The 18,604-nt window shown below is 37.8% G+C and overlaps 1 protein-coding gene across 2 annotated transcripts in view; it reads left to right on the plus strand.

Moving 5' to 3' along the window:
* Nucleotides 1-12,302: 12,302 nt before the first annotated feature.
* LOC150084131 (acyl carrier protein, mitochondrial-like) overlaps nucleotides 12,303-18,604 on the plus strand; it is a 57,745-nt gene continuing 51,443 nt past the window's right edge. For both annotated transcript variants that reach the window (XM_090375904.1, XM_090375905.1), the window contains exon 1: nucleotides 12,303-12,504. In XM_090375904.1, the coding sequence (XP_090232030.1) occupies nucleotides 12,349-12,504 (156 nt within the window). In that variant the 5' untranslated portion in view covers nucleotides 12,303-12,348. The remainder of the gene's footprint in view (nucleotides 12,505-18,604) is intronic.

Genomic DNA, 18,604 nt, shown 5'->3' on the forward strand with positions numbered 1-18,604 from the left:
CGCTTCAGGAAAGCATTTCCGACCCCACATTGCTATATGATTTCGAGTTGTCAGGATGTACCCTACCCCACTTAGAAGTTCTGAAACGTTTAACTGAAACACCCTGTATATATATATATATATATATATATATATATATATATATATATATATATATATATATATATATATATATATATATATATATATCCAGTAGACCTACATTCAGAAGTGTAAACATAATTTCTCGATTGTTTAAACAATGATAATGTCTTAATTTGTTTGGGGTTTTTTTTTTTGGTTTTTTTTTTATAAATACATTCCATGTCAGAAAAGTTTCCGCCCGAAAGTTGTAAATTAATTTATCTGAGCTTTGGCATATAGGTGAGTGAGGATAAATGGAAAGAACTCAAAAGATCAGAACAAAATAATTTTAATTCGGAAAATTATATACATTGGTACGAAGTATGACCCCCGAAGTATTGGTACGAAGTATGGCTTGAGGAATAGGGACATCATAACTTAGATCCATACCTCAGTTAACTGTGTCCTTCAAACCGCTATATTCTGGTCTATTTGAGCCATAGCCCTAAGTTGCTTTCCTATCTTATGTCAGATATACTCAATACAATAAATCAGAGAAACTAGCAGTGCAGGGAAGCATATAGATAATGCGCACAAAATGCGTGACAACATTAGCAGTAGAATGCCGAACATAGTCCTGTTGAAATAAAGGGTTGTGTAACAGTTGAAGAAATGGCAAAACGACAGGTCTAAGTGTAGTTTCAATTAGCGTCCACCAATGTTGAAACTACCAGCATATTATCCGGTCTTCATGTTCTTATATTTGCCTGAGTACTCCAGAACCTGGAGGACGTGTGCTGTGCCTGTGTTCCACTGTCCCAACATGTACCAAATGATCTAGTTTTTCATCCAACATGAAACAACTCCTGGCGAACTATTCAACTTTAGAAAGCCAGACTCTGCTGTCTTGGTTAAACCTATTCGATCAAATATACGCTGCATATTCTCGATTTTAACATCTTAAAAGCTTTTCTTTATTCATCCGAACCGGATACACGTTAAACTAATATTAGTACGTATGCTATCGACTACTCCAATCTTAAATATTTTCACTTACAACTCACATCTTGTTCAATTAGCATATAATATCAATGTACTGACTTGCAAATATTTAGATAATTAGATTAACTCTTTTAGAATAGATACATTTTTCTGACTTTGAGCGTATGTTCTGGTGTTGTTATTTTGCATGTTGACGGTTTCATGCCTCAAAATAGCCTCAATATTAGCCTCATATTTTCTGATTTCCTGGTACTGCGTGAATAGCAATAGAACTGTACCTGAGTTTTTGGAATACAAATATACCATGGCAGGTGGAAATGAATCAACCTTTCTGTGAATTTGCTCAGCGATGCTCACCAGCGTAGAACATTTCCAATCTAAGAAATAATAAAACTATATTAATCAAAATGAACTACATTAATAATTTTTACATAATTTTACAGCTATGAGAACTCCCAGAGCTGTGTATGGTTAAATGCTTCAAAATTCATAAATGTGTAATTACTTCCACCTTAAACTGTTCAGTTTATTTTACTTGTTATGTTCTAGAAATACGCTTTTCGGTAAGTAAAACGTTTTGCAACCGAATTACATTAATTAAGTTTTTAATAAAATTCAGTGAAAAAAATTATAAAATACAACAAATAACTGTTATAACTAAATGTTAAAAAACTATTATAAATAAATTTTAAAGAAAAACTGTTAAAAAAAACAAATAATAATTGTATTAAGAGTCTAGAAATTTTCTGAACAATTTATAACAATTCCTTGAGAACTGCTTATTGCGTTTATAGAAATATCAGGTGATCCAAAAGTTCGTGTTGATTTTTAGGATAAAACTGAAACACCCAAAATATGAACAAAAAACATTTTATAAATCCTGTGAGCGTTTGACCAGCGGGTAGAATCTCATAATGTGAAATCTCATCAGCTGTATTCCAGCGGATATGTAACAAAATCTTCTGTTAGCGACTTGGGGACTTCGACTGGTGCGACACAGGTTCACAGGATGATTACTTTAGAGACATTGACATTATATAAAAGCATTATGAAATCCTGTTGTCTCGAAACTTTACTAGACATGTTGGACAGACAACTTATGTGATCGAGACCTGCTAATATTAGCCGGTCTCGATCACATAAGTTGTCTATCCAAGGATGATTACCAATGATCATTTGGTATTGCAGACATACGCCGTTCTTATCGCACGTCGTTGATATTGGTCCAAAAAATGGCTCATTATTGTGGTGCGAAAGAGTATGCAAATAAATTTATAGCATCTGAAATTTTTGTCTGCTGTGAGTTTATGTGGAAACCATTCGCTTAGTCTTTGCACCTTTACTAATGGATACAATTGCGATCGAATGGTTTCATGACTCGCATTGAATCTTTCTGCAAGAATCTGTCATATGCGGCTTCAATCCGTCTCAATGATGGCCTTCAGTTCGTCAAATCAAAGACGGTCGATCGCTCCTCACTGGAGGCGTGATCAAGTGATTAAATTTTTTGAACCATTTTCGGCGACTCATATCTTTTCCAAATGTTGTGATTATCTTCCGGGCCAGTTTATACTCATAAAATAAACATGCTTGAATAATAACTGTAATTGAAGCAGTCATCTTTTCTTCACTTTTCACTTATTTACTAACAATATTTCACGCTTGCAAGGGCATCGACTAATTCAAGTGAATAATTGCCAATAAGGACTAATGGATACAAGGACTAATAGATTAACAGTAGCCAGTGGCAGAGGTGGAAGTGATTCTTGCACTGCTTCTATTGAAATGAGCAGAAGTCTGAAAAACAAGATGCAGGATATTTCAGAGACTGCTGGTAGTCATTGCGGTACAAGTAAACACATGGGTTGTGTTAGGGTAGCTGAGAATAGAAACAGGTGCATGTATACCTGCGTGTACACCAATGCTAGGAGTTTGGTAAATAAATTTGATGAATTTGAGGTATTGCTCAAAACATCAAAGGCAGATATTGTTGGGATATCAGAGACGTGGTGTCACACAGATATAAGTAATGCAGAACTGGAATTTGGGGAATACAATGTGTATAGAAAGGATAGACAGGACAGGAGGGAAGGAGGGGTTATGCTATTAAGTAAGAAACACATAAAGTCCAAGGAAGTGAAGCCAGTCAACATCGATGGACAGGGCAGTGTCGAGTCAGTTTGGTGTGACATAAGCATAGGGAAATCAAAATTGAGAGTAGGAGTGTGCTGTAGGCCTAATGACTCTGAAGAGTATAATAAGATATTGTACAGGGAAATAGAGTGGGCCAGTAAATCAGAGAGTCTTATAATGGGGGACTTTAATTTCCCAGATATTGACTGGAATTTGTGGGTTGGTCACTCGCACACTAGCAAGGCTTTTGTGGATTTATTAGATGATTGTTTTCTACATCAGCATGTTCGTGAGGCAACAAGAGGGAGCAATACTCTTGATTTGATTATCAGTAGGGATTCTTCATGCATTAAGAACCTGCAGATAAATGAACCACTAGGTGGCAGTGATCACAGTGTGTTGAAGTGGGATTTACTCAAGGAGGTAACTACCATCAGAGGTAAAGGGAAGGGTTTTTGTTTTCGTAAAGGCGACTATGATGGTCTGAGACAGTATTTAAATTCTATACAGTGGGACCAACTGATGATGTTACCAAGGGCAAACTCAAAATGGGAAGCATTCAAGGAACTAATCTTGGAGGCTACCAGGCTTTACATACCAACTAAGAAATATTGTTCAAGGTTTAGGCCTAAATGGTTGTCAGATGAACTAATGAGACATGTGGCAGAGAAGAAAAATGCATGGGATACATACAAATTAATGGGTGACATGGAAGCCTATGATAGATATAAGTTGGTCTGTAACCAAGTCACAAAGGAGATTAGGCAGGCAAAGGCAGACTATGAAAAATCCTTGGCAAATGATGCAAAGAAAAACAGAAAAGAGTTCTTTACATACTTGAACTCGAAAAGGAAAGGGATGAATCAGATTGGTCCACTGGATATTGATGGTTCAACAGTTGAGGATCCTGCTCAGGTGGCTAACAATCTAAACGAGTATTTTGCATCTACATTCACGCATGAGGAGTTATTCAGGAAGGAGAATGATGTAGGTAAAGTAAACATTGGCAGTGAGCTGGATGATTTTGTAATAACTGAGAGGAAAGTGGAGGAGGGATTGTTGAGGATAAACATAAAAAAGGCACCTGGGGTGGATGGGATCTATCCAGTTATATTAAAGGAGGCAGCAAAGGAAGTATGCAAACCCCTAGCCATAATTATGAGAGCTTCTTTGGACTCAGGGGAGGTACCCATAGACTGGAGATGTGCAAATGTAACCCCAATTCACAAAGGAGGATCAAAGGCTGACACAAGTAATTATAGACCTGTTAGTTTAACTTCTGTTCCAGGTAAATTAATGGAGGCACTGGTTAAAGAAGCACTGCAGGATCATCTAGACAAGAATTCAGTTATAGCTCAGACGCAGCATGGTTTTGTTAAGGGCAGGTCTTGCCTGACCAATTTGATTGGATACTATGATGTAGTCACAAAAGAACTGGATGCAGGGAATAACTTTGATATTATATATTTGGATCTTAGAAAGGCTTTTGATACTGTTGCACATGGAAGACTGCTGCACAAATTGGAGCAGTGTGGCATTGGAGGCAAATTGCTGCTATGGATAAGGGGATGGTTGAGTGGCAGAAGACAGAGAGTGGTAATCAATGGACACTGCTCAACGTGGACTAATGTTATTAGTGGAGTTCCTCAAGGTTCAGTGTTGGGTCCGTTGTTGTTTTCGGTGTTTATGAATGATATTGATGATGGGATATCAAGTTTAATGTCCAAGTTTGCAGATGATACAAAGGTTGACAGGGTCGTTAAGAACAATACTGACGCTATGCTGCTGCAACAGGATCTGGAAAGGTTGAACAGATGGGCTGAGAGGTGGCAAATGAGGTTTAACATCGACAAATGTAAAGTGCTGCATATGGGAAACAGTAACCCCAGAGCAACGTATCAACTCTGCGGTACTACACTGACAGTGGTGGAGAATGAAAAGGACCTGGGGGTAATTGTGCAGGCAGATATGAAGTTCTCTGAGCAGTGCAGACGAGCTGCAAGAGTAGCTCATGGTGTCTTGTCAATGATATACAGGAATTTTTCTAGCAGGGATAAGGAGGTGATTATTCCCTTGTATAAGGCAATGGTTAGGCCACATCTTGAGTACTGTATACAGGTCTGGAGGCCTCATTTCAAGAAGGATGTAGAGCTGCTGGAACGGGTACAGAGAAGGGCAACAAGATTAGTAAATGGAACAAAGGGTTGCTCTTACGAAGAAAGGCTTAAGTTTTGCAAATTACAGAGTTTGGAGACTAGGCACCGGCGAGGTGATCTGATAGAGGTGTATAAGGCTTTGAATGGTTTGAGCATGCTCAATGCCAATGGGATTCTTCATCTTTCTCAGAATAATCACCTCAGAGGGCATAAATTCAAATTGAGGAAGGACGGATGTCGGATAGATGTGCGGAAATTTGCCTTTGGCCAGCGGGTGGTTGGTTGGTGGAACCGACTTCCATCACTTGTTGTTGAAGTTGATAGCCTAAACAAATTTAAAGCTCAACTGGACAGGTATTTCGAACGAACGGAGGGGTGAAATGGGAGTGGGTTTTTTTTTTTTTTTTTTTTGGCTGATGCTGAATAAGCTTGCTTTCTTGCATCATATGCCTCTGCTAATGCTAATGCTAATGCTAATGCTAATAATGACGTCCACACAATTTTTGTCAAAATATGAATCCTGACAAAATAACAACACACGCATGAACTTTTTTTCCCATCTGATATTAACATGGGAGGAAAGTCCATTAAAATAGCGGATAAATTTTCATTTGTAAATTGAAATGAATTTTATGGTTCCATTGTGTTTCTAATTGCATAAAATGATACTTTACCATTATATCCTGGTTCCCCAGAACTTCCCAAGATACACCATTGTGCACACATAAAGATAAAATACGTTACATTGGAACGTTCCATTCCTTGTTCTTCTTTGCTGTGATTCACCGTAATCGTTGTAAGAGAAGAATGAAATTCTTTAAATATGCCATTACCATGATTTCATTTGTAAGTTGCTAGGAGATATTGATTCTTAAAATAATGTAATGGCTGTTTCACGCTATTACGTGACACACAAGGACACCTTCATCTAACTTCCATTTCGTAGTTGGAAAAAAATAAATAACAGAACAGCAAATAATAGTACCACTCGCAAACAGCAGGTATCTACTCCTTTCTTCGATTCTATTTTATAAGAACAAATTGGTATTTCACGAAACACTCTGCCCAGGTAACTCAGGAGCCGGATTGCTTGAGTTAGCAGTAATCTAAAGTGATCCAATTCAGTAGTGAGCACCATATTGTGCCAACCTGTTGGCACAATATGGAGGGCATTATTATCGACACATTAAAATACATCATCACTAGTACATAATCTTATATCGATTGACTAACTGAAACTTAAAAATACTTTTTGTAACTGCTATTGCTTGTAAAAGCCCTTTGCAGGCAATTCTATGCTACAGATCTTATCAAGAATAAATAAAAATCAAGGGTTTCTTAGAAGCTGTAATCGTTTCGTTTGCAATAGTAAGGACAGCATGGTTCCTTTTCCTACTGAAATGCCAGATTTTTCATCCCACTAAACAAGCTGAAAATTCATTGAACATCCTTTACAAACGGGCAATATCAAAACAGCTTCAGCCTTTCCCCTCAATGGGGTGGTTCATGACATGACCGAACCGAAATTCAAGAGGGTTGTGATGGGTACCAAGGTCATCTGAAATTCGGGAATTGGCATCTCTGATATTTTTTCTTTAAGGTTACATGAAATTCATGGTATTTGCTACACCAACGAAGCATTTGTCTTCCGTTGCAAGACATTGAGGAACGGATACACGCTGGATGCAGTACTCCTGATACCAATATGGTTCTATAACGTCAGATCAATAGCAAAACAAAAAATCTTTTTCGAAATGTGGGCCATACGACAGGAGTTAGTTGTCACGCAGTACGCGGATCTAATTATGAAAATATGTTTTTCGATGGCTGCACCGCCTTATGCATCTATTATAGCCATCTGGACTAAAAATATGTTTTAACGAAAACTTTTTTTGTATACAAAAAAACCGATGAGAACGTTCAGTGTTACTTTGATCCCTTAACAAACGTGAAGGATACAACTGCATATTCTCTCTCGTACGTCTGAGTTAGACGAACGTGAAGAACTATTTATTAGTTATTTTTCATCATTTTGTAAGGGCATTAGTGGAGAGATGAGAAAAGCCATTTTTAACAATAACATTAGGCATATTGAACAAGCATTAAGGTCAGCTGAAATTATGGAAAACATTGATAAAACATTAGTCTCTAGAGCAAAGTTTCCGGCATCCCCCCCATACTTCTCCTTCAACCAACCCATGCACGGTACTAAGTACTATAGGTTTTGATACCTTTCGTGTTTGGGGTTTTCATAGGAGCCACATGAAATGCTAATAGCAAAAGTAATTCTTTTTTTAAAGATGAAGAATTTGATACTTTAAAACTTTACTTATATTAATAAATTTGAGAAGAAAACTAAGTATTGAAAGCAGAATTTTCCAAAAGATATATCTAAAAAAAAAAAAAAGACCAAAAAATAACCTTAGTTTGCTTGAGAACATTTATGATACATCACAGTAAACATTCAATTGAACAGAAGAGCCATAAAAGATTCCACTGTCGCGCAAATTCTCCTACAAAAAAAATAAAACATTCATTTTTTCTCTGTGGAAAAATTAAACCTTTTAAAAAACCCATATGCAATCTCCTGAATTAATATACCCAAAGAGATTGGCATTACCATCTGCAGAGAATGTTTATCAGCAGAACAGATATAATGCAAATATTAGATACATACAAAGACCTTCATTAAACAGTGTGCGTAGAGTTATTTCTTACTCTTCTCGTACCATATTAGGTGAATGTGTTTCCGTTTTAGCTTTGTTAGATTCTTGTTCTCGATAATGTTTTATTTTCTTTGAGCATTTAAAATACTTTTTCAAGAAGACATTAAACACAAATTAACTAAACATGATACTTCTATTTAACTACTGAGATCTACAGAAGTAGGTATGATAACCAATCATACACTTAACTTATCAATCACATTTTCTAATAGAACAGGAAAATTACATGCGAATTTTCTAGTGACAAATGACATATTAAGTTATAATTAACACATTACTTAAGGTGAAAGTTTTATGTAAGTATTTAAGGTGAACATTGATTTTTTTCAAAAATAGTAATAAAATTACTTAATCAAAATTTTCATTTTGGAATGATATCGCACCTGACCACCACTTTGCTTATTGGAGGCTTGAAGTGGTGAAACCCATGTTTAGTCTCTAGAGCAAAGTTTCCGGCATCCCCCCCCCCCCATACTTCTCCTTCAACCAACCCATGCACGGTACTAAGTACTATAGGTTTTGATACCTTTCGTGTTTGGGGTTTTCATAAAAAAAAAAAAAAATTACCTCAAGAAAAAATCTTCTAACTCAGAAAATATATAGGATAGAGAAGAAGAGATAAGGTAGCAGGTGGTGACAGAGAAAGCCCTGGCGAATGCTAAGTTTGGACCTCAAATAGGTGGACCCTGAAGAAGGACGGAATAGGGTTCCAAGGAAAGTAAAAGAAAGTTATACAGAGAAACCATAGTGGTCAGAGAGTGATCATTGAAAATCCCATGCTGGAAGGACTCCAGAATTACCAAGGAACTACAAGAAGAGCGGAGAATCCCACGGAAGGAATATTCCGTTAGCATATGGAGTGGACGAAACAACACTGTTACTGTCTGTAGTCTGGGGAGTCAAGTCCACAACCGACCAACCCACCCAGAACTAACTCTGGGTCAGCAACAGCTTTTCTCTTCATGAATAAAGAGTACACAACATGCACTACATACAGTCCAGCAGAAGACCAGGGCTTGCTGACATAATATCCCACTCAGAAGGACGTCTGCTAGAAAATAGGTTCCAAGGCACAGTTCTAAGAGAGTCAAGGAATGATCCTCCCAATAACAATGATGCCCTGTCAACTGGCCGAATTACATGAAAGTTGGTGATATCCAGAGTTGTAGTGACGTTTTGTGCTTTAAGTGCTAAACAGAACCACAATGGGCTCAGGGCACCTCCCTGAAAGATTCTTCTCCGATGGGGATTGGCCTGGTTGTGATGTTTTCGACCTTAATGGTGGTACTCCATTTCGCCATCGTTTCTCCTAGGAAGTTTGTCACTATCGGATTGACTTTGTAGATGTACAGCGCCTCTATTAGCCAGCTATGAGGCACGGAGTCGAAGACCTTGCGATAATCGATGTAGGCTCTGTACATGTTGCAGCGCTTCTTATAGACTCCATAATCGCGGCATCTATGGTTAATTGCTCCTTGCATCCTTTGCTCGGCCTTTCTGCTGTTCGGCCATTATATTCTGGCTCTCCAAGTGGTCTGATATCTTCCTGGTTATGCATCTGGTCATGATCTTGTACATTGTTGGAAGGCAGGTGATTGGCCTATATTTAGCTGGGTTTCTTGTATCTTCGTCTTCAGGCTTCAGATAAGTGATTCCTTGAGTGAGAAACTTCGGGATTGTCTCTAGGTGCCTTATCATTCGGGCGAACTGCTCTTTCAGGTGCTTGTGTGTGCAAGTGAGCTCTCGTTACGTTATCTTTTCCTGGAGTTCTCCAGTTGTGAGAGTTCTTGATGGTCTGTTTTACTTCTTCTTCCTGAATCTCCCACTCTCTCATTTCTTGTATATACTTGGTTTTCTTGCGTTCTAGTTCTATGTCTTACTTCCCTGCTCCATATGTTTCCTTGGTTTTCTTCCGTTCTAGTTCTATGCAGGGGGCTGGCTGTTATGTCTCACTTCCCTGCTCCATATGTTTCCCCAGAACTTCTCAATCGTCTTCTGCTCGGGTTGTCCGTTCCCTTCTTTCCCGTCTTCTCCGAGACTCCTGTAGAAGCCTCTTTGGTCCTCATCGAAAATTCGGTTGTTTATTTTCCTCTGGGAGCTCTCTTTGTATCGGCATAGTCTCTTGCTGAGTGCAAGGAGGTTCTGCTTCAATATGTCCAAGTACTCTCCTATTCTCTGATTTTTTTGTCTCATGTTTACTGTGGACGCTGTCTCTCTTGAGGATGCTCTTCACTTTTCCAATTAATTTCCTACTCCTATGGTCTATCTTGACTCTTAATTCTTCTATCTTGTGCTGAAATATCCCTTCCCAAGCTGGCAGTTCCCTCTGTTTTCGGTTCTTCTGCTGCTAGTCTCGCGTTTCTCTTCCATTAATCCTAGTGGCTGCTACTGCAGCACAATACACGGCTGTGTGAATGGCCTCCAGTGTTGCACCATTGTTGTCGAGGTAATGCGGTATTATTTGCCGATGGAGGTGGTCTGTTAGTTATTTATTTGTTATTTGGTTTTTAGGAGCATTAGCAACTAAGGCCATATTGCTCCAGGGATATGCGGTGGTCATTCCCCGAACTTTCCGCATCCTCCGTATTTGGTGGTCACGGGCTCGAACCCCGGTCTAATCAAGAAGCGTGTGCTACCCACTGCTGCTGCTCCTGCCCACCTGGCTTTTCACAGACCACCTAGGCGCCTCCGAATCTTTACAAGTCTTTGTGGGGTCCATTCCTTCGAATTCTGTTAGGGCGTTCTTCCACTCGTCCTCTATTCTGGATATCATGACCTCATCTCTTTCCACTTCAGCTGCATACAGCTGTGGGTTGTATTTCTTTTTGCTCTTCCTCCTCCTCTGGTTCGGTGGTGGCATGTTCTTCTTCCTCTGGTTCCGTATTCTTTATCCTTTGTAGCTGATTGCTCACGTCCTGCTTGATTTTTTCCAAGATTGCAGGAGCTATCAGGTTCTTCGTGACGATAGTCCTTCTCTGGTCCGCTATGTGGCGGCTAAGGCAGATTGGTGCACCAGATGGCGCACCAATCTGCCTTAGCCGCCACTCCAACCTAGGGATAGGTAAGCTCCTAGGAACAAATTTCACGATGTTCCTTTTTCTATTAATTTTTTGATTACTATTAATTTTATTTATTATTATTATTATTCTAATTTATTACTATTATTATACAAGGTCTTCCAACGTGATGGAGCCGCATTCGCTTCCGCCAAGGCCGTGCTCGAACCCGGGTCGACCAGGCTAACAGTCCAGTGTCGTAACCACTGGGCCATCGCACCCCAATTATTTTTATTATTATAATCATTATTAGCCATATGGTGCAAGGCCATATGCTGCACTAGCAAAAAAAAAATTTCCGAGTTACCCTGAGAGAGAGAGAGAGAGAGAGAGAGAGAGAGAGAGAGAGAGAGAGAGAGAGAGATAAGTATAAGGAAATCATCAAGAAAGAGAAGAATGATGACATATCCAGCTCAGGGACCTGGGTGTGCCAAGTCCATACTCACCAGATGTGAGCCCCTATAAGCTGACCAACAGACGACCTTGGTTACAGAAAAACTGATTGTTTTAATTTTAGAAGTTATAGATCATAGGAATATTCACAGGAAATAAATAATGAAAATACATATATTCGCAGGAAAATTTAGAAGTTGTAGTTCATCGTGTAGATGACAGGAGTTCCTCCTCTAGTGGCGTTCCGTGACTAGTTTGAACATCGTGTAATGTTGGTTTATTGGGCCACAAAATCTCTTTTCTTTTTGGGTTCCATGGGTTTAGGAACCTGGTGTACCTGCACTGCGTGTGTAGCACAGTGGTAGCGTCACCGTCCTCCCCACACCGGGTGGAAAAGGCACGGGTTCGAATCCCGTCGATGACACGAGGAACTTTGATGGGCTTTTTTCACTCCGTGGCTGAGTTAGTCGGTCTCAGGCGTAGATAGCGAGGTTCTCCACCCCCCCCCCAGAAATTGTGGTTGTTTAGTCCAGCAAACAGTAAAATCGACCAGAGAACACACGCAATTTACAGACAAATGAATATATGGGTAGATGTAAGAAATTACGGGTGGCCCTAATATAATAATTTGAATTTTTGTCCACTCGTTTATAAAATGTATTTGAGAGCAAGTTTCAGCTTTCAGTTTAAAAAATTTACGAAGTTGATCCATGGATCAATTTTGTAAATCAATTTTCTTTGTAAAGGCGCCCTCTAGAATACAAAACGGCTTCCCATGGCTGTATTCTTGATTGCATGAATTGAGGTCCTCTGTAAAAGATGGCAAATATTTTAAGATTATTTCGTTCTACTGTTTCGAGTGGTACTACGCTATTGAGAATGCCGAAAGCATGTTCTGTGTTAATTCCAAAATGCAACGTGTGTGCGCTTGTACAAAAGGACAGTTTCACATGCACAGTTCGCTTTTCGGCTCAGGTGAGAGTTTTGATTTGAGCTTTTGTGATCTTTGGATATTCTCAAGAGCACCCCAAGGTTTTAATGTTTTTCTAAGTGAACATAGTCGTAGCCCGTTTTAGGGCTTTGACTATGTTCGTGTGCAGTTACAGCTTGCATTTTCATGGGACCTTATGCAATGAGATTTATATCATGAATTTATTTCCACCAGAACTTACTGTGCTAAAAACAACATATCGGAGCATGAGTATCTCATTTGTTGAGAAGTGGAGGGTGAAGCGAGCGCTGAAGCAATAAAAGTTGTTCGGCGGACCTTGTGGTTTTTGTTGTAGCGTGCTAGTTGGGCGCACTGCGCCATGTACAACCTTCCAAGACCATAATTTCCATTGAATAATTGAAATGCAGATATTCCTTGCAGGGCCAGTCCCAGGATTTTTTTTAACAGAAAGGGCTAAAACAGTTAAGGGTGTGAAGGGGGGAACTGTGCAGTGTTCTGGGAATCAACATGGAGAAATAAAAAAATAAAAAAGCCACATTATTTTGATCATGAGGGGTAGGACTATAGCCCCTTTTAGTTGGTATATGACTACAGATTCACATTAATTAAAAATTTTTCACAAAAAAATTCCTACATATACAAACAGTGTAAATGGAACTGTCTCGGAATCCCCAAGTCATGCAAGGCGCATTATAGCCACAGCAGCTTATGCGCCATTAAACCCCCATAACACACACACCAAGTCATGCGATTAATGCATTCCTGAAAACTGCCACGTAAGGCGTAAACATGTACTTTGGAAATCATTTTCGCACAGAATGGACTGTACAATATACGAACGGCAGCAGCTTTTGGGCTCAATTTTGTAATGGGTATACCTGTATCCATTATATTATCTGAGAAAATACCCTACACTAAATATCCCAGTACTTGCACAGTATTGAGATAACAAAACAGTAAGCCACTTTCAAGCATAAGAGACCATAAATAGCTGCCTTCACATCATCTAAAATTCTCTTCCCATAAAAGTGTTAGATATAAAAGTTCTGAGTGGCTTGCTCATGTACTAAGCCTATGTTAAAGGTTGAGTAATTTAGCTTCCCATAATAACATTCTTTAGTGGCATGCTGAACACTTCTACTCAATCTGTTGAATAGGTGCATTGCTACGAAGAATCGAAATACCTTTTTTCAACTATCATCACCATGTAGATAGAATTCTATCAATTTAGATTTGATAGAATTATTATTTGCACATGATCACCATCCATTATGGTATCTTTTGGTAAATACTGCTGCAAAATCCAGTAAAACTGACAATTAATATTTCCCCATAATCCCAAATGATTTATCCCTTAATCTTGCCTGTTGTTGTGTAGAATTTTTTGTGGCAAGTGACACCATGTACTTCCATTCTTTTCATTGGATTTTGTCTCAGGGTCTCATTGAAGAACTTTTATTTCATCAGCAGCTACAATCCTATAAATATTCTGGGATAGCACCAAAAAGAGCAAACAGCTGAGTGGTGACTCAACAGTGTTGACAGTCTTGTATATTTAAATTTTGTGGGATCCATGTTACAGCCACCTTTGTTAGACATGTATCCATGTTACAGCCACCTTTGTTAGACATAGATGCTCATTGAATAATTTTTCTAATGCTACTAATGGATCTTGAACCTAGCAATTTTTTAAGCCTTTATATATCAGCATCTGTGATTAATTTTCTGCAGCAGCAATTGTTTTGGCATTGGTATCTTCCTCATCTTGGATCAGATTTAATAGATTGCTAATCTTGTTTCAATTCATTCATGCAGGGGTGAAAAATTTGTATTTATATATATTATGTAAGAGAGAAAGATTTGAACTGGGGACAGTATCGAACATTCTATTTCTCAACAAATAATGGTTTTTCTTGTAATAAGCAATATGAAAAAATTTCATTATTACTTATTACAATAATTTCAGAAAAATAGCTGACTTATTAACCCGAACTCCTTAGCTCTCTTTGTCAGATGGTGCTATATTGGGTCAGCATTGAACATATTCAAAATAACTTTCTGAATAAGGTGTTAATATCCAATATTTATATACATACCATTTTTAAATATTATATAAATCCAGTAATGGGCTAAGTTAAAAATGTCAAATTGTCTTATTTTGCTTAGGAAAATATTTTTTTAGAGCAGATTTCCTAATGCCACAGTTTCTATTTATTTATAGAATTAATATGGTGAAAACTTACAGAAAAAAAAAAGCATATTCACAAAGAAAATGTGGAAAGATTATAGAGGAAATGAAATGTTTATACTTGTCCAGAAGAAATGAAACTAAGAAAAGCAGCAGACTTATTGAGTTATTTTCAATGCATTGGTCTTTTGCTTCAAAAAAAAGGAGAGAAAAATGTATATTCATCAAAACATATAGTTGATCACTATACAGAAAGAATATATGATAGAAAATACATTTTCAAATGTAGATGAGCTAAAGCCTGAACTGTCTGCCATCTACCATTTAGTTTTTGAATATGCAAAGATAATTGTTTACCATCCACAAAAAGTCGTAGAAGCAGGAATGGCAGGCTTGAACTGGATAAAATAATTCATGAGATATTACCTCAACCTTTCTCTGTGAAGCTTTTGATACTGTTGCACATAAGAGACTGCTGTACAAATTGGAGCAATGTGGCATTAAAAGATGCTATGGATAAAGGGATGGTTGAGTGGGAGAAACAGAGTGGTAATCAGTGGACACTGCTCTTCATGGACTAATGTTATTAGTGTAATCCCCCAGGGTTGTATTGGACCCATTGTTGGTTTCTATATTTATCAATAATATTGATGAAGGTATATCAGCTTAATGTCTAAGTCTGCAAATGATACAAAGGTTGGCAGTGTGATTAATGACTGTATGCTACTGTAACACTATCTAGAAAAGTTAGACAGATGGGCTCAGAAATGGCAATTGAAGTTTAACATTGACAGATTCAAAGTACTGCATATGGGTAGCAGTAACCAGAGTAACAGACCAACTGTGTTGTACTACACTCAAGGCATCTGAGTAGTGGAAAATGAAAAAGACCTGGAGATCATTGTGCAGTTAGATATAAGTTCTCTGAGCAGTGTAGGTTAGCAGGCTACCATTACAGCTCATGGGGTTTTAGCATTAGTAGAAGCATATGATGCAAGAAAGCAAGCTTATAGCATCTGCAAGTTTTGTCAATGATGTACAGGAATTTTGCTGGCAGTGATAAGGAGGTGATTATCCCATTGTATAAGAAAAATGGTCAAGCCACATCTTGAGTACTGCATTATAGCCACAAATGATGCACAATAAAACCATTAAACAAACAGATCTGGAGCCTCATTTTAGAAAGGCTGTAAAGCTGCTAGAACAAGTACAGAGGAGGGCAATGATATTGGTGGGGGAACAAAGGGATGCTCTTGCCAAGAAAGGCTTCAGTTCTGCAAATTTCAGCATCTGAGACTAGGTACCTACAAGGTGATCTACAAGGTACACCTGACTTCAGGTGTTTAAAGCTTTGAATGGATTGAGCAAGCTCAATGCTGATGGGATTCTTCCCCTTGCTCAGACTATGCACATGAGGAGGCATAAATGTTTTTTTGCTTCCTTTCTTGCATCATTTGCCACTACTAATGCTAAAGTCTGAACACACTAGCCTGCCGAGAGCCACAGTTTCAGCAATAAGAATGGTATAGAATTACTCTACATACATACAAATTCTTAAATTCAGTTTCACTGATGAGTGCATTTATAACCTCAATGAATGGGTGTAACGACTACTGTTCAGACACCACACATTGTGGCAGGAATCAAGTAAGTGTGATACTTGATCTCTGTAGAGAGAGAGAGAGAGAGAGAGAGAGACAGAAAGAGATCAGTTGATTACAATTTATGCTATCATGAACACCATTGGAAATGCTCTGCCAACTGTTTTTATTTTCCCCTCATGCTGGGGAAGCCGACTGCTGGGGAATTCGATCCCATGGGATTCGCGGGATCGAATCCCGCCTCGGGCTTGGATCAAAGTACTGCAAAACCTTGGGAGGTGCATTATGGCCACAGAAACCGATGCGCCAACAACTACAAAAAAAAAAAAAAAAAAAAAATGCTAGGGAAAAATGGCAAAATTCTCAATACTATCAAAATATTCCATGGCTCCGTTGTTGTTGCTTATTTGAAGAACATCTACTGAATAACACAGCAGAGAAAAACACCCATCTGATCATGAATATTTCTCTCACTGAAAATGTGCCCAAACTTATTGAAGAGTGGTTGGCCTTATATGAACCTCTTGGACAAATAAAAATGATGCCCAATCTGACCTAGTTCTGAAGGAAAGTAAAGATTCTGTTTTCCAATTCTTTTTACTGCACTACTTTATATTCATCCTTCTGTCCCTAGCCTGTGTATATTTAGTACATTTTAAGAAGGAACGTCTGATCTGAAGTATCCCATGGTAGTTCAAATGTTCAGAGGGAAGAACTTAGTACTTTCCCTGTTGTTTTGAATAAAAACAGTAAGAATTGTTTGTATTTTTAATAATGTCTACACTAATTTTCAGTTTTAAAAATAAAATAAACTGTTTTCCTTCCTTTTATATTAGACAAAAAAAATTCAAGAAAATGTTTGTTCTAAATTTATATTTATAACTACAAATATAGTTATAAATATAAATTTAATTTACTGCCTCATTAAAATAAAAGAGAGGAAGAGTCACCTTAGTGCAAATAAATTAGAAGGGGTAACTATAATTATAAAGTACATTAAATAGGTAATAAAGCTCAGAATGGAATATTCTAAAAAGAGATCAATAATGATCTTCTTTTAGAATGTTCTATCTGCATAAAGCCCAAGCAAATTTAAAGCCAGTTTGATGCTGTAAAACAGGCCTGGTCAGCCCGCGGGCCGCATGTGGCCCGCCACATTATCTTTTTTGCAGCTCGACAGATGATTTTTATACTCCTGACAACATCAGTGGGAAATCATGCACTAACTGTACTAAGCACAATAAATAATGAGAAATATAATACTAGACCAGCTGTACTTCACCGAATCCCCACCACTCATTCCCTTCTTCAGACCGGAAACTCTGCAGATGGAAGTAATTGATTTACAGTGCAACAATGAATTAAAACACATTCACTCCACAACATCAAAAATCAACTTTTACATGTATGTGACAGCAGAAAAGTATCCCAAATTAATATTTTTTGCACAAAAAAGTGCAAGCACCTTCGAATCCACATATGTTTGTGAAACTTTCTTTTCAAAAATGAAATTTATTAAAAGTAAATCTCGAGCTTCAATAACAAATCAATTAAGATTGATTTGTTATTGAAGTTATTGAAATCAACTACCAATATTGAAGTAGATTTTTAAAAAAAATGAGTGATTGCAAAGAAAAGCAAATATCTCATTGATGTAGATATAAAATAATAATGAATGAATAAAATAAATTTTTATGTCATTTGATTTTTTATTTTTAAAAGATTGTTTCATTTTATATGTGGCTTGCAGAAAATTTGTAGTTTGTCAAAGTGGCCTGCAGAAAATTTGTAGTTCATCAAGGTGGCCCACAGAACGATTTGAATTGGCCAGGCCTGCTGTAAAAGGATCAGTACGATAAGGAGTCACCAATTGGGGTACTATCCAGGAATCAGGAAGTGGTGATTAAGAGCTAAGACGGATTATGAAGATCAATCATATAAACGGAAGTGCTGAATACATTCATTGTGCCTATTACACATGGGCATGGAAGTAGAATTCCTTCTGGCACATTTGTATGATACTGTGAAGGTCTAGATGAAGTGATGTTCTTCTCTTCCAGGTACATCAATAGTTTAAAAAAGAAGCAGGCAGGATCAACTGAAGAAAAGCCTAAAGGGGCTCCATAGATAAAAGGCTCAAAAATTGGGATTATAAAGGATATATTGTGATACAGTTTTTCTGTTCCTGTCTTTAAAGCTCGGGACTAAATCACTTATTTCACAGTTAAAAAAGACACTTTTTATTTATTTTAAAACCAGAACACAACAAGAGTTTTGTTCTCAGAGCACAACTGGAGTTTTCTCCAAAAAAGGTCATCCCAGCAGGTCGTAGAT

The sequence above is a fragment of the Mastigoproctus giganteus genome, chromosome 6, assembly GCF_048544385.1.
Source record: "Mastigoproctus giganteus isolate SK-2022 chromosome 6, ASM4854438v1, whole genome shotgun sequence".
In the NCBI taxonomy this organism is placed as follows: Eukaryota; Metazoa; Arthropoda; class Arachnida; order Uropygi; family Thelyphonidae; genus Mastigoproctus; species Mastigoproctus giganteus.